The 14,765-nt window shown below is 46.9% G+C and overlaps 1 protein-coding gene across 6 annotated transcripts in view; it reads right to left on the bottom strand.

Moving 5' to 3' along the window:
* LOC135111741 (uncharacterized) overlaps positions 1-14,765 on the bottom strand; it is a 383,652-nt gene that overhangs the window by 302,700 nt on the left and 66,187 nt on the right. For all 6 annotated transcript variants that reach the window (XM_064025622.1, XM_064025465.1, XM_064025524.1 and 3 more), the window contains one exon: positions 13,338-13,375. In XM_064025622.1, the coding sequence (XP_063881692.1) occupies positions 13,338-13,375 (38 nt within the window). The remainder of the gene's footprint in view (positions 1-13,337; positions 13,376-14,765) is intronic.

The raw sequence follows: 14,765 nt of genomic DNA, 5'->3' as shown, positions 1-14,765 counted from the left end.
AAAACAATATGAATAAAAGGTTAGGTGTAATCACAGCTATGCACGTAGCCGAGTAGTGGCACTCAATAGGTCTATAATTTTGCCGTATTATCCCATACGTCAGGGTAATCTGCCCACCCAAATAGCGAACACAAATCATCGGTAGAAATGACTAGTTACATGGTGAAGTCGTCTCCCTTGTAAGCACCCACATAAACCTCTCGCCCATCCATCTCTCGCATTCCCCCGCCCATTCCCACAACCCCTACCCCAACCCCCGCCCACTCAGGCCTTCCTTTCCTCCTCTCAGACCACCTCCACCCCCGTTGATGGATGCGGCACTGGGCTGTCCATTTGGTTGTCATGCGTCTTGTCCAGCGGCCGCCACGCCTCCTCTCTCCACCACCACAACCGACCATCCCTCCCTCCCTCCCTCCTACTTCCTTCACTCCCTTCCTTCCTTTCTCTCCCCTCACTCCCTCAGACTTCAGCCACACTCCTCTCAGTCATTTCTTTGGTGAATTGAACTTGTAGCAGAAGATAAACAAGAACAAGGACTCGACAACCTCCGCTAGCTGCCTTCACCCTACTTATTGCTGAGGCGTGAGAATCCCCCTCCCTCTCTCTCCCCCTCTCTCTCTCTTTCTCTCTCGAACTGATTGCATCTCTCGACCATAGAAGTTGTAGAGGCAGCAGCAGCGGTGGCGGTGGTGGTGGCGGTGGCTGTAAGAGTGACAGATGCAGGAGAAAGAGAGAAGGGAAAAAAAGTACATTATCTCCCTTCCTCCATCTCTTTGGCCGTAACCTTCACGTTTCTATGTGAGGGAGTCTTTGAGTGACGGTCCGGGGCTGGCTGGTGCAAGGGAGGTTTCATATTGAACACACACGAAGGCCGTCACTGCGACTCGCCGAAAACACCTGCCAGGGGCGTCTCTTGCAAGGCGGGTGGTAGAAAAAAACATTTGCTCTTTGTGGTTTAAGTGTGTGTAAAAGTAAGTGTGTACGTGTGTGTTGGGGGATAGATGTTTGTGTGTTTGTGTGTGTGTGTGTGTGTGTGTGTGTGTGTGTGTGTGTGTGTGTGTGTGTGTGTGTGTGTGTGTGTGTGTGTGTGTGTGTGTGTGTAGGCTTGTTCCCCGGAAAGTGATTGACAGGCCATGGAAAAAAACCAGACATCCATCCTTTTGGCAGCAGTTTTCCACGAGCAACAATAGGAAGGTTTAACCCTTACTTTCCTCCTATACAAAGGATCGCGATGGTGGAGAGAGGGAGATGTGGAACAGGAGGAGGAGGAGGAGGAGGCAGCATCGTCAGGAACCCATCTCTGACGTCCCCGCCATATTTATCGTTATGTGTACCATTATCACTCGTCTTTATCCTTTATGTGCATTCTTCCTGCCATTTACTTTCGTTTAGAGGATGATGGAGCGGGGTCCATTTCCATTGTAATTCCGAAATTATCTTTTGTAAACTCTTTATATTGCCATTAGGGGGGTGTAACAGGTGTGAAGGCGGGGTTATCAAATGAATATGCCAAGATTAATGAAGCTCTTTTGTACAACTTTCGTCGCAGTGTTATTAGAACGCGACAAGTTTTATGGCCCGAGCCCAGAAGGCACTCGGTAAATGATGCCTTAAAGCGTAAATAACTGGTATCATTCTCCTTCCGCCTTTGTGTCCTGGGGGCGTCGCGCGTCTGTCCCTCCGTCTGGAGACCACCACCGCCACCACCACCACCTCATCTTCCTCCTCCTCGGGGGCGCCGGACGCTGCCAGGGGAGGGTGAAGACTGTTAGTGTTACGGCGCCTCGTGTGGAAGTCAGGAGGGCGTGCATTAGACTCTTGTGTTCTGAGTAGAAAAATTGCCTCAAGGATCCAAAAATATTGTAAAAATGTTGTGAGGCATCTTCCCTCATGTCAAGGTGGCCACGTTTCCCTAACTACGAGGCTCGGGCGTTTCTCAAAAACTGGGTAAAAAGTGAGCTTCGCAACTGAACAACAGTCGTAAAGAAGACGGTAATCCTATTTGATCTGGAACGGTAAATCTTTTGTTTTTGTGACTCCAGAGACATTTTCCCCGGATTAAGTTTTACATTAGGAACACACACTCCCCGTAACATGACAAGGAATTATACAAAAAATATCAGCGAGACGACCAGGGAACAACATGGCAAGGTACAACACGCCTCCCGCCAGCACGAGGGACTCAGCCAGCGGAGGACGATAAGGTCGACAGCCAGCAATCAGCAGACGCAGCAAGCGGCCCTAGTGAATGCAGTGGGATAGCCCCCGTGTGAGCCGCGCATGGGGTCTGCGTCGAGCGACCTGGGAAGGCCCGTTACCAATACAGCTACTAAAGTATCCCTCGTAATGCGAATCCAATATCTCCGCCAAAATTCCCCGCACCACCGAAATGGTCAGCTCCAAACCGCTTAGACTCCGTAGTTAACGACGTCGATTACTCGTTCGACTGTTTATGGTAGTCAGTGCAGCTGTTAACTCCGCAATCATCTCCGTCCTCCATCAGGCCAGATAACTCCCTAATGCCGCACTTGGAATTGGATCAGGGAGCCATATTTGAAGTGGGATTAGGGATCCGCCGCCATCATACAAACACCGGACGCCACACAAAATCTGGTTAAGAAGATACAGAAGAAAGCTTATTTCATTGCCCAGATAAAGCTAAATTTTCATCAATACTCTCTCGTTCAGAAGCCAGCACTGGTGGCAGGAGGAGGAGGATGAGGAGGAGGAGGAAGAAGAGGAGGAGGAGGAGGAGGAGGAGGAGGAGGAGGAGGAGGAGGGGAAAGAGGAAGAGGAGGAATAACAAAACGATGTGACGTAAAGAACATAAAAAGGATGAGCGTAAATGCAAAATAAGAGGAAGGGAGGAAAAGGAAGAGGATGAACGAGAAGAACGAGTGTATGAGTGTACAGATAATGGGAAAGATCCTTGCTGCTGAAGAGTGAGGAAAAGACATAGCAATAGTGGGTGTCAGTAGGCGAAGGGAAGGAAGGAAGGAAGGAAGGCAGGCAGGTAGAAAAACAATAACGAAAGAAAATGGAAACAAAATAAAAAAAGAAAATATAAAAACACGTAAAAATAACAAGACGAAGAACGACTAAAAGAAACAAGAACGCAAATAAAAAACAAATACCTAAAAAAACAAAACAAAACAAAACAAAACAAAGGAATAAAACGAAACATCATCTAAAATCATACCACAACACACACACACACACACACACACACACACACACACACACACACACACAAATGGGGGCAGAGCGGACGAGATAAAAGAGTACGAGTGGCGTTAATGTATGTAATAAGGCAAGACTGACTTCCGCGATACAGTGCGAGTACATGAACTTTATGGAAATTGGAGCAACGTGTAGTTATGGCCTGTATAGAGGGGGGGATTGAGAGAGAGAGAGAGAGAGAGAGAGAGAGAGAGAGAGAGAGAGAGAGAGAGAGAGAGAGAGAGAGAGAGAGAGAGAGAGAGAGAGAGAGAGAGAGAGAGAGAGACGCGGCAACAGAAAGGAAGATATAAATAGAGCAGAGATGGAAATACACGCAGGAAAACAATGACAACAAGACAAAAACAGAGAGAGAGAGAGAGAGAGAGAGAGAGAGAGAGAGAGAGAGAGAGAGAGAGAGAGAGAGAGAGAGAGAGAGAGAGAGAATAGGGGAGGAAGTACTAGGGAGAGAGGGGAGAGAGCGAGAGACGGCCTTACACACACACACACACACACACACACACACACACACACACACACACACACACACCAAACCCAGTGGGGCTAATTTGATTCTTAACCACTGAGTTATTTTAGCACTACTAGCAAATCCCCTTTGATGGTCTCTTTCGGGTGCCTTGCGGCGTATTAGTGACGGCGGCAGACTTGTGTGGTGCGAGTGTGTGTGTGTGTGTGTGTGTGTGTGTGTGTGTGTGTGTGTGTGTAGGGCCAGGCTGGCATTATGTGTTATGGCAGCGTGGAGTTGGTGGTGTTAGAGGGATACAGTGCTGTACTTCGTCAGAAACTGTGTGTGTGTGTGTGTGTGTGTGTGTGTGTGTGTGTGTGTGTGTGTGTGTTAAGCATCGGAGGAGGTAGGCGTGTTGCGTCAGCCGCCGGGATAATGTGGTCGGTAAGTGTATGTAGCTTTGTACGTATGTTTGTAAGTATTCGATGAGGGTGGGGGCGGTCTGTTGTGTCGGCCACTGTTGTGTGTGTGTGTGTGTGTGTGTGTGTGTAGAATATGGTGGGTGTGTGAGTGGAGGAACTGCTGCTGCTGTGTTCGTTAATCGTGTGGGTGTTTATGGTATAGTAACAGTGGTGGTGGTGGTGGTGGTGGTGGTGGTGCGTGTACTGTATGGGCGGCGCGTGAGTTGTTTGGTGGACCATAGTGGCGGTGGTTCGCTCCAACAGCCGCTTGATGGAGCAGATTAGCGTGCGAGTGACAGGCACACTTACAGCGGCCTGAGTTGTGGACCTTCCCTGTTACCGGGTGACACCTGTGAGGCTCGCTGATTGCTCCCACCTGCCTGCCCTTCACTGTGCGGATCGCATCATATATACACGGCATTTATCGTACTTCTGATAGTTAATTCACGTCTTCATGCGTCTTTCTGTTGTTTGTGAGTGTGGTTTGTTTGGGCACGTCCCTGAAGGAGGTGTGGCGCGCGCGTGTGAGTGTTGCGGCAGGAGAGGGGCGCGGGGTAGTAAGGAAGGTCGATGGCGGCGGAGACTCGGGGCTGCGGGGCCAAACAAGGTTAACAGTTTACTGGCGACCACTTTCTTACCCGTAACTTCATAGCGCACGGCTTCCCGGCAGCTGGGGGGCGCCGCTCCCGCCCGCTATATGACGCCTTACGTCTTCCCTTGCCAAAATTAACCCCGGAATAATATTCTTGCATTCCGTAATTATCTGTCTTCCCCCTCCTCTCCGTCTTCAATCTACAATCTATTCGTCAAAATTTTGGCCTACTTTTATCATTCTCTTCTTTTTAATTACAGGAGTTTCTTCTCCCTTATTAACTCCATATTTAGCCTTTTGTTTTGCTCGACATTGCCCATAAAGTGTATTCTTTTCATACTCTGCTTCAAAAAATTTACACTATTTTTCTTGATCATCCGGCCTTCCCCCTTCCCGCCCGCCATGGATCAAGCTTTCATTACTTAGTTAAAAATAGAGCGACTCCGCTAATGACGGGGCGCCAGTAAAATGTAACAGATAATGGCGCGTGTAACGTATCGGCCCCAAGATGCACCAAAACCTGTCGACTGTAATCTTATTCAATAATCTTTTGTAATGCCAGAGCGAGGGCGGCCAGGTGCGTTACAGGCGAGCCATTACGGCGCATTACAGCACACGCCCGCCGCACACACCCTGATTAGTCCGACTCAAGAAGGCAAGATTTTGTTTATATACGGGGCGGCGGGCGGAGGGGCGGCGGCGGCGAGGAGCGGCGGGAATACTAGGCCGGATGTTGAACTTATAGGACACCCGGAAATAACCGAACTTGGAAACCGATACTTTTACCGCTACTGCTGATACTGGTGGCGCTGGTGGTGGTGATGGTGGTGGTGGTGATAAGATTATTATTATTATATTACCACCATCATTATCATCATCCCTATCATTGTTATTGTTGTTTTAGTTATCATCATCACCGTTCACCTATCACCACTATAAATCAAATCGATAACAAATGTTGTGGCAGGCTGGGTAGTTGTGAGGCTCAGGGAACGGGAGGAGGAGGAGGAGGAGGAGGAGTGGAGAGGAACTGTTGCGTGAGAGGAAGTAAGGATGAGGTTGGAGGGTTGGGAATTGTCCTTAGTGCTTTGCTTTGACGAGGCGGGGGCAGGAGGGGGCGGGCAAGGAACGACCATACTATCTTCTCTGGGGGGCACGGAAGTAGTGAGATAAGTGAGATAAGTGAGATATATTTCGTTACTGTTATTCACAATACTATATTAAGTTTATTATTTCCTTCAGACAGGCAAACCTACAGCTGCCCTCTCTTTCCCTCTCATACTCCATCCCTCTCCATCTCCCTCCCTCCTCTCCTTTCCCCACTCCCTCATTCTGTCCTCCTCACTCCCTCACTGTCTACTTCCCTCTCTCCCTCCCTCCTTCCCTCCCTATCCCCTCACACTCGACCTTCCTACCATCCACTATCATTTCCGTCCCTGCTTTCCTACTCCCCCTTCCTCTCCCTCTCTCCCCTCCACACTACCATCCTCTACCTAACTTCCTTCCTCTTCTCTCCCTCTTCCCCTCCACTCCCCATCCCTGCTCCACTGTACCCATTCCCATTCACCTCTCCTTTCTCCTCCTCCTCCTCCCCATCCTCCTCCTCCTTATCTCTCCAGTTACTATCATCTTCCTCTCGACTCTCCTTCACTTCTCTACTTCTCTTTGCCCTCCCTTTCCTTCAGTTTTCCCTTCTCTACCTACCTTCCATGGCTTCCCTTTCCTTCCTCTCTCCACCCTCTCTTTCCTCGCACCCGTCCCCTCCCTTAACCAGCCTTTGCTACTCTCCCCATTCTTCCGTTCATCCCCTTCCCTCTCCCCCTGTTTCCCTGATCCTCTCCAGTGGGAAAACAATTACTTCGTGGCTCTACTATGAATATCCAATCTTAGGGGGAAGAAAGCATTGTCAAACACATGAACAGTGACAGGCACAGATTTTTCTCAGCAAACTAACCTAAGTTATTCTGGTTGTAAGAGAAGGGGACGAGGGGGGAGTGCTGGGGGAGGGGAAGAGGGAGAGGGAGAGGGGAAAAAAAGGGAGTATAGAAATATCTATAACCAAACTATATGCAGCAATAAGTTTTACAATATGTCAGCATGATGGCCCCTTACTTGCAGACGCGTCACAACAAATGATCGTCGTATCTCAGTAGGATCTCATAACATGCCAACATTAAAGTGATAAATAAAGTTCAACAGCTTAAATATGATCGACCAAGCCTCGGGTAATGTACCTCAATTTAGGCTGTATGATGCCTTCCTTGCTAGCGCCGAGGATAATGGTGCGATGCAGTGGCGGGTATTGTGCCGCGGTATGGTGCTAGCTATGGTGGTAGTGCCGCCGCGCCTCACCAACCTCGCCTTGCCTCGGCCTCGCCTCCGGTGGCCGCGCGGGGACGGTGTGCGCCGCCCCTTCCTCCCCTCACCTAACCCTGAAAACCTGCCCTCGACGTGTATGTGTGTGTGTGTATGTGTGTGTGTGTTTGTGTGTCGGACCTGATACGCTCGCTTGTTTGGGCTTGTTTGAGACGCGCGCATGTCATAGGTGATAAACGCAGACGAGTTGTTGCATCACCCCCACACATCTCACAGCCGCGTCAGCTCACGGGGACAATAAGGTAAGGGTGCCTAAAGGTGCTGCCCCCGGCGCCTGGAGGAGGAAAGAGGGAGGAAAGGGAAGAGGGAGGAGGGAGGCAGAAAAAGTGGTGTCAATGCTCCTCTCTCTCTCTCTCTCTCTCTCTCTCTCTCTCTCTCTCTCTCTCTCTCTCTCTCTCTCTCTCTCTCTCTTTTTTTGCAAGCTTCGCCATTATACACAAGTAGGCGAGGAGCGAATAAGTAATGGTGAAAATGAGATACTGAGAAGATTATGATGTGAAGCATAACGTTTATGTGTTAGGAATTATGAATCACATTATTATTACTACTTATTATTATCACTAACGCTACTTTTACCGCTACTATTAAAATTACTTCTACTACTGTTGCTGGTGCCACTTTTGCTGCTGCTATTACTACTTTTACTACTACTACTACTACTACTGCAGCTACTACTACTACTACTACTACTACTACTACTACTACTACTACTACTTCTACTACTACTATTGCTATTAAACATAACAACAACAACAATAGAAGAGTAACAACAACAACAATAATAATAATAATAATAATAATAATAATAATAATAATAATAATAATAATAATAATAAACTTGAAAACAACAACAACAACAACAACAACAACAACAACAAAAACAAAAACCACCACCACAGCCAAAAAAAAAAAAAAGACTCAGCTCACCAAACAGTCCCGGCGAAGGCGGCGGAGGAGGCAAAGAGAAGGAGGAATAGAAGCCGAGACGTGTGTCCTTTCCTGGCGAACCTTCCTTAACCTCCTGCCCTGGGCCACGGCGGGTGACAGGTGGCGCGGGCGGGTGGCGAGGGGCAGCGAGGGCGAGGCCGCGTCAGTGTCTCCGCCGTGGGAGGTAGTGGGAGGAGCCAGTGCTCGGGTCGATGGGCGAGGAGGTATAGGGAGCCGAGCTGAGCAGTATCGGCCAACGGGCACGCTCCGGCGGGGTGGTGCTCGAGGGGCGGCGAGAGCGGCGGGAGGATGAGGCAGCGTGGGGAATGTTGCCGAGGCTGTGAGTATGGTGAGGCTGGTGGTGTGTGGCTCCAGGGAGTGTGGTGAGGTGGTACAGTAGCGGCGTGGTGCATGTAGTAAGGGTTATGTGGTATACGTGGTGTGGCGAGTGGTGTGTAGTGAGGTGGTACAGTAACGGCATGGTGTGTGTGTGTGTGTGTGTGTGTGGTGCGAGGGATGTGGTGTCAAGGAGAGGCGGTGCAGTGGCTATGTGGTGAACGGACTAAGGAGAATGTGGTTTAGGATACGTGTGTGTGTGTGTGTGTGTGTGTGTGTGTGTTAGTGGTGAGATGGTGTGGAGAGTCGTGTCTGAATGTAATGCAGTGGGAAATTACAAATGTGGTGCTTGATTAAGGGCAACGTAATACAAGAAGTGTTGAATGGAAGTATGGTGAAGTATGGTGTAGTGTGGTGTAGCAGCAGCGGAGAGGTGCTGTGGTGCCTTGTATAGTGTAGGGGCGGAATCATACGTGATCGAAACCTGAACCAAACAATTGTATTTATGTATGGTGGTGATGGGCAGAGGTAACACGATGACGACAACGACGACGCTGATGATGATGAAGATGATGATGATGATGATGATGGTAACAGCGATGACGACAACTGTAAACCAAAAAATACTAACATGATGGTAAGTAAGTTAATCAAAGCAACATTACGTCAAAACCAAAACTCAAAGGGAAAATTAAACTGTATCCCATAATAAAACAAGACGGCTAAAAAAGAAGGTTTAGATAAGTGCCTTACTTATATTATGATTATACAATAGAAAAAAGAAATATCACGCATCATAAAACGGGTATATTGAACATCACGAGCGAAAGACAGAGGAAGCAGAAATAAAACACATACACGAGCACATATGACAAGCTGACAGTTAACAATTCAGGTAAATGAGGCAATAGCAGGTGTTGGAAGTGCTGTGGTGATGTGGCGTGGAGTGGTGCGGCGTGATGCGGTGTGATGTGGTGTGATGTGGCAGCGTGACGTGATGAGGCAGTAGCATGGTAGTGGTGATGCAGCGGCGGCAATAACAGCTCCGGTATGGCCCCGCGATGAGCTCGGAACAGTCGGAACAGTGTGACGAAACGGTGCGAGTGCGGACGAGTAGTGGAGGTGAAAAACGACGTGCTGGCGGGATTAGCCGTGAGCGAGGCGTGGCGTGAATGGGGACGAACGAACGGAGCGCGAGGGCACGAGAGGCGTTGTAAGTTTGTATGGCGCAAAGGCGTGCTATGTGGTGACGCACTTTACTGGCTAACAACTAAAGGGGGTAAAAATATACGACCCCGCGCTCTGCAACATTTCACGGCGTCCTTTTACAGAGACGATGTACTACCTACACGGGGTGGGGGGAGGGGGGGCCGGAAATATACAAGGAAAAACATCATCAGGTAACTTTTCCGTCTGACAGTCATGCAAGAATTATACGTATAAACAAATAACGTGTACGTGGATATACAAATAAGTAATGTCGATTTCTGAGCTGCGTCAACACGGTTTCAAAGGGCGTTCTATTAGGTCAAAACGACGTCAACACTCCCAGACGCGATTTACGAGAGGGGCGTTTGTCAGGTCTATTATTAAAGGCACTGCTGGCCTAGAACACACTCTTTTATGATGAGGGATGTGGCCGCCGCTGTTGCTGCGTGGCGGCAGAGTGTGGTTTCAAGGCGAAAAACAAGGCTGATTTATGGCTGAGTGGCGTGGACTACTGTCGCGCACTCACCACCCTAATAGTGACATTATAATAGAATTGCAGATTTATTACGCCACAGTCATATGCTGTAGAGAGTCAAAAGAAACACACGTACACACACAAACGCACACACACACACTCACGCGGACACATTCTTGGCGGGAGGAATAAATGAGAAAAATTATAACACCTGAGTTTGCGGAAGACTCGACCGGCCAGGGAGAGAGAAGAGTTATGGACATGATGTTGAGTGGGTGATCTTTTAACGAGCGCCCTCCCCTTCCTCCCCTAGCTCCCCCTCCACCTGCATGGTTCCTGTGCTGGCGCTGACGACACCCTGGAGGCCCCCGGACACACCGCCAGCCTTGAGTGCACGATACATTCAAGGGAGTTTTACAGGTTGGCCGACGTTTGAAATGAATGGTCGAAAGGATGAGGCCGAGGACATGCCGAGAGTGAAAATAGAGGAAAAATGGAAAAGTCATGGGATGGGATGCAGATGGTTAAGTGATGATGAGGAGGATGATTCTCTCTCTCTCTCTCTCTCTCTCTCTTCTCTCTCTCTCTCTCTCTCTCTCTCTCTCTCTCTCTCTCTCTCTCTCTCTGGTAAACATCTGTAGTATTTTTTTTTTAAGTATCAACAAAAATTACACGAGGTGACACGTGACAAAAAATCGACCTTCTTCATATCGCCAAGCATTAATCATTCTAGTCCTAATAAGCAAAAGACAGCGGAACAATCACCTCCCCACACTACCACCAGCACACCCACCATAGCCCAACGACTCAAATCTGCCTGTCTATCTAAATGTTTTCGTCCATCTTTCCTTGCATTTCAGCTTTCCCTGTGCATTCACTCACTCGCCCACTCAGAAGACGCCCTTGGTGATGAATTGAGGAGGGTCTTCACATCAACTTATGCTTGGTCTGTCAAGATATACAGGTGAGTGAATATTGAAGACTATGGAGTTCCCCACAAACTTTAAAAATAGCGGAGTGCAAGTTTATAGTACAATTCTGATAGTCAATACTGATAGCAAAAAGAGCAGATAATTCATTACAATCATGTAGTTTTTGTAGTTTCATTTTTAACAATTAGAATCTTCAAGTGTTACTTATAATAGCGTGTTATGGTTTAACGCCTCGATTGAGTGTGATGCCGCGACTGACACCGAGAGACGGAAGAGGAGGAGTTGGCAGAGGCGGCTAAGCATCAGCACGCGGCGACGGCTCAAAGGAGGAGAGGAACAGATAATGCAGGGCTCCGTGTAACCCGCGTGAGGTGATGAATGTCTCTGCTGTGGTGGTGATTCTGATGCAGTGCTTACAGGAATATACTTTACGCAGTTACGAGGTTATAAATAAACTACATCTGGTACTAAGGATTTTATCAATTACTTGTTTTTCGAGGAAATTGAAGTAAGTCTACATCATTTTATGCTTTTCTTCCAGACAGATATTATTTTTCTTCAGTTCCTTATTATTTTTACACAGTACTGAGTAGTAGGCACAAAACTACTGATAGCTTGCAACAGTACCGAAAGATTACTTACTAAATTTTGGTGCCTTAACTTATAAAGCACATCTTGTACCACTGAACTTCGGGAGATATTCAAGTCTTCCTGGCGAGTGATGCAATACAGAGATGTAAAAAAAGAAAATTGAATGTGATAAATAAACTAATATGGCTGAGCATAACAGGCTGAACGAATGCTGAAGAAGAAAAGCGAGATGGCATGTAGTTAGCTGTTAACTGTTAATAATTCTAAACTATGAATCATGTGTATTTCAAGTCTTGCAATATTCAGTCTGAATAAATAAGAATGACTTTGTGACAATATGAGAATACATTACTGATGAAAACAACTTTCATAAAATCATCTCCTTTTACTTCAATACCTCACTCTCAAAATAATTTTCCATAACCTCGATCTCACACTCGCAAAATCGTCTTCTCCCACCCAGTCCCACACTCACAAGATGATCTCCCTGTACTTTATATTATATTCACAAAATCATGTCCTTTCAATACCAAACTCATATAATCACCTTCCCTTAATTAATCAATACCTCACTTTCAAACTCATCATCGCATTCACGAAAATAAAATAACTGAAAAATAACACTCAGACAACAATCTTCTTCATTGTCATACTCATCCAAGCAGGTTTCCCGAGAAATCTGTCCCTCTAGAAAAGGTTGTGAAACGCTTCCCTTTCCCCGCCAAGACAACTTAAATGAAGTCTGACACACTACATGCCTTTACCCTCCTTACCTTGTGGCGGTCGCACGTGAAGAGGAGATATTACGTATTCCTGGATTTAAAGATACACAGTCGTTTATCGGCTTTTCTTCTAACGACCCATTTCTCGTTTGCTGCATTCAATTGTCAATCAATGGTGGCCACGCACTCCCTCCAGAGCAGATCCCAAACATAAAACCTGTGATACACCCCTGTTCTCATCTCGCACATCCTGATAACAGAGGAGGTTATATATGTTCTTGAGTGGCTTTAATTACTTACCACTGGAACGTACTACTTCTTTCGTCTCCATATTATGTTTATAATTTGGAGATTGGTACGGTCTCAAGTCACTTCTGGATGGGTAAGTAAAGTTAGAAGTAAGCTAAAAGAATCAATGAAATGCTGGGATTACAAGCACTTGCCTTACACTTTCCCTTCCCGATAACTGACGAGGTGACTGGCCTCAGGTGGTTTTATAAGTTCTCAAGGCGGTGCACTGAGATCATCACTGGCTGCTTCTAATTTCAAAGCACCATACGAACATTCATACAAATTTATATGATATTTTTTTTTTCTATTTCACTTTTATTTTATTCCTACATATTCCCACAATTCTTCTTTGTTTTTCATGTCATGTAAGATGGGCATAAAAATATAAAGTTATGTTCTTACCTTCTAACGTGGCACTTCCTTTCCACGCCAGTACACTAATACAAAGTGCATGCAGCCATTACAAATATGTACGTTTTAAAGTAACTATGTCAATTAATTTAAGTTTTTCTCCTGTATACTATTTTCTTTGTCACAAATGCATATAAGAGCTTCTATTGATTCTCCACACACACACACACACACACACACACACACACACACACACACACAGTGAACCAAATAACGCTAAGCATGGCTACTCAGAAATAAGAAATGTTCCTGGTCGAAGTGTGCATCAAAGAACACTTTTTATATATACATAATTTAACCTGACAGAAGAGTGGCAACCAAGCACTACTCACCTCATGTCCCGCAGACGACAGGTGTGGCACAGCGGGAACTGAGGCGACACGAGGATACGTATGAAAAGAAACGAAAAAATAAAAAATAAACTGCGGATCCGTAAACGTTTGCGGGTTAAAGAAATACGGCATCCGGTCATTATATACTGCTATAGAAACATACACACTCGTTCAAACATTCATTAGCTACTTCCCTCCCTTCCCCACACGCACATATATTCACGTTCACCACCTCCTACACAATACAAACATATGTATTAGTTACCTCCACCACCACCACGTCCCCAAAACGCTACACACACACACACAGACACACACACACACACACACACACATACAACCCTACATGCCCACGCCCACACGCCCTCCACGCCCACGCCCACACGTTCACAACTCATCACACCAACAATTTCATGCCGAGTATTTTTTTAATATAAACATAAAGACTAGTACTTCTTGTTTTCTAATGAGATGTACGCAGCAAAATAAAAGTAGAGTGACTCAAATTAGTCTTATTATGCCTCTAATTAAGTTTATTTAATATATTATATTTCGTAATAAAATAATACTCATGATCCCATTTTGTGGACTCATATCAGGAGAGAGAGAGAGAGAGAGAGAGAGAGAGAGAGAGAGAGAGAGAGAGAGAGAGAGAGAGAGAGAGAGAGAGAGAGAGAGAGAGAGAGAGAGAGAGAGAGAGAGAGAGAGAGACGGACAGAGAGAGAGACGGACAGAGAGAGAGAGAGAGAGAGAGAGAGAGAGAGAGAGAGAGAGAGAGAGAGAGAGAGAGAGAGAGAGAGAGAGAGAGAGAGAGAGAGAGAGAGAGAGAGAGAGAGAGAGAGAGAGAGAGAGAGAGAGAGAGAGAGAGAGAGAGAGAGAGAGAGAGAGAGAGAGAGAGAGAGAGAGAGAGAGAGAGACGGACAGAGAGAGAGAGAGACGGACAGAGAGAGAGAGAGACGGACAGAGAGAGAGACGGACAGAGAGAGAGACGGACAGAGAGAGAGAGAGAGAGAGAGAGAGAGAGAGAGAGAGAGAGAGAGAGAGAGAGAGAGAGAGAGAGAGAGAGAGAGAGAGAGAGAGAGAGAGAGAGAGAGAGACGGACAGAGAGAGAGAGAGAGACGGACAGAGAGAGAGAGAGAGAGAGAGAGAGAGAGAGAGAGAGAGAGAGAGAGAGAGAGAGAGAGAGAGAGAGAGAGAGAGAGAGAGAGAGAGAGAGAGAGAGAGAGAGACGGACAGAGAGAGAGAGAGACGGACAGAGAGAGAGAGAGAGAGAGAGAGAGAGAGAGAGAGAGAGAGAGAGAGAGAGAGAGAGAGAGAGAGAGAGAGAGAGAGAGAGAGAGAGAGAGAGAGAGAGAGAGAGAGAGACGGACAGAGAGAGAGAGACGGACAGAGAGAGAGACGGACAGAGAGAGAGACGGACAGAGAGAG

This window comes from Scylla paramamosain, chromosome 1 (assembly GCF_035594125.1).
Source record: "Scylla paramamosain isolate STU-SP2022 chromosome 1, ASM3559412v1, whole genome shotgun sequence".
Taxonomy (NCBI): Eukaryota; Metazoa; Arthropoda; class Malacostraca; order Decapoda; family Portunidae; genus Scylla; species Scylla paramamosain.
Note: the sequence above shows the minus strand (reverse complement) of the source record. Positions and strands in the feature narration are given on the sequence as shown.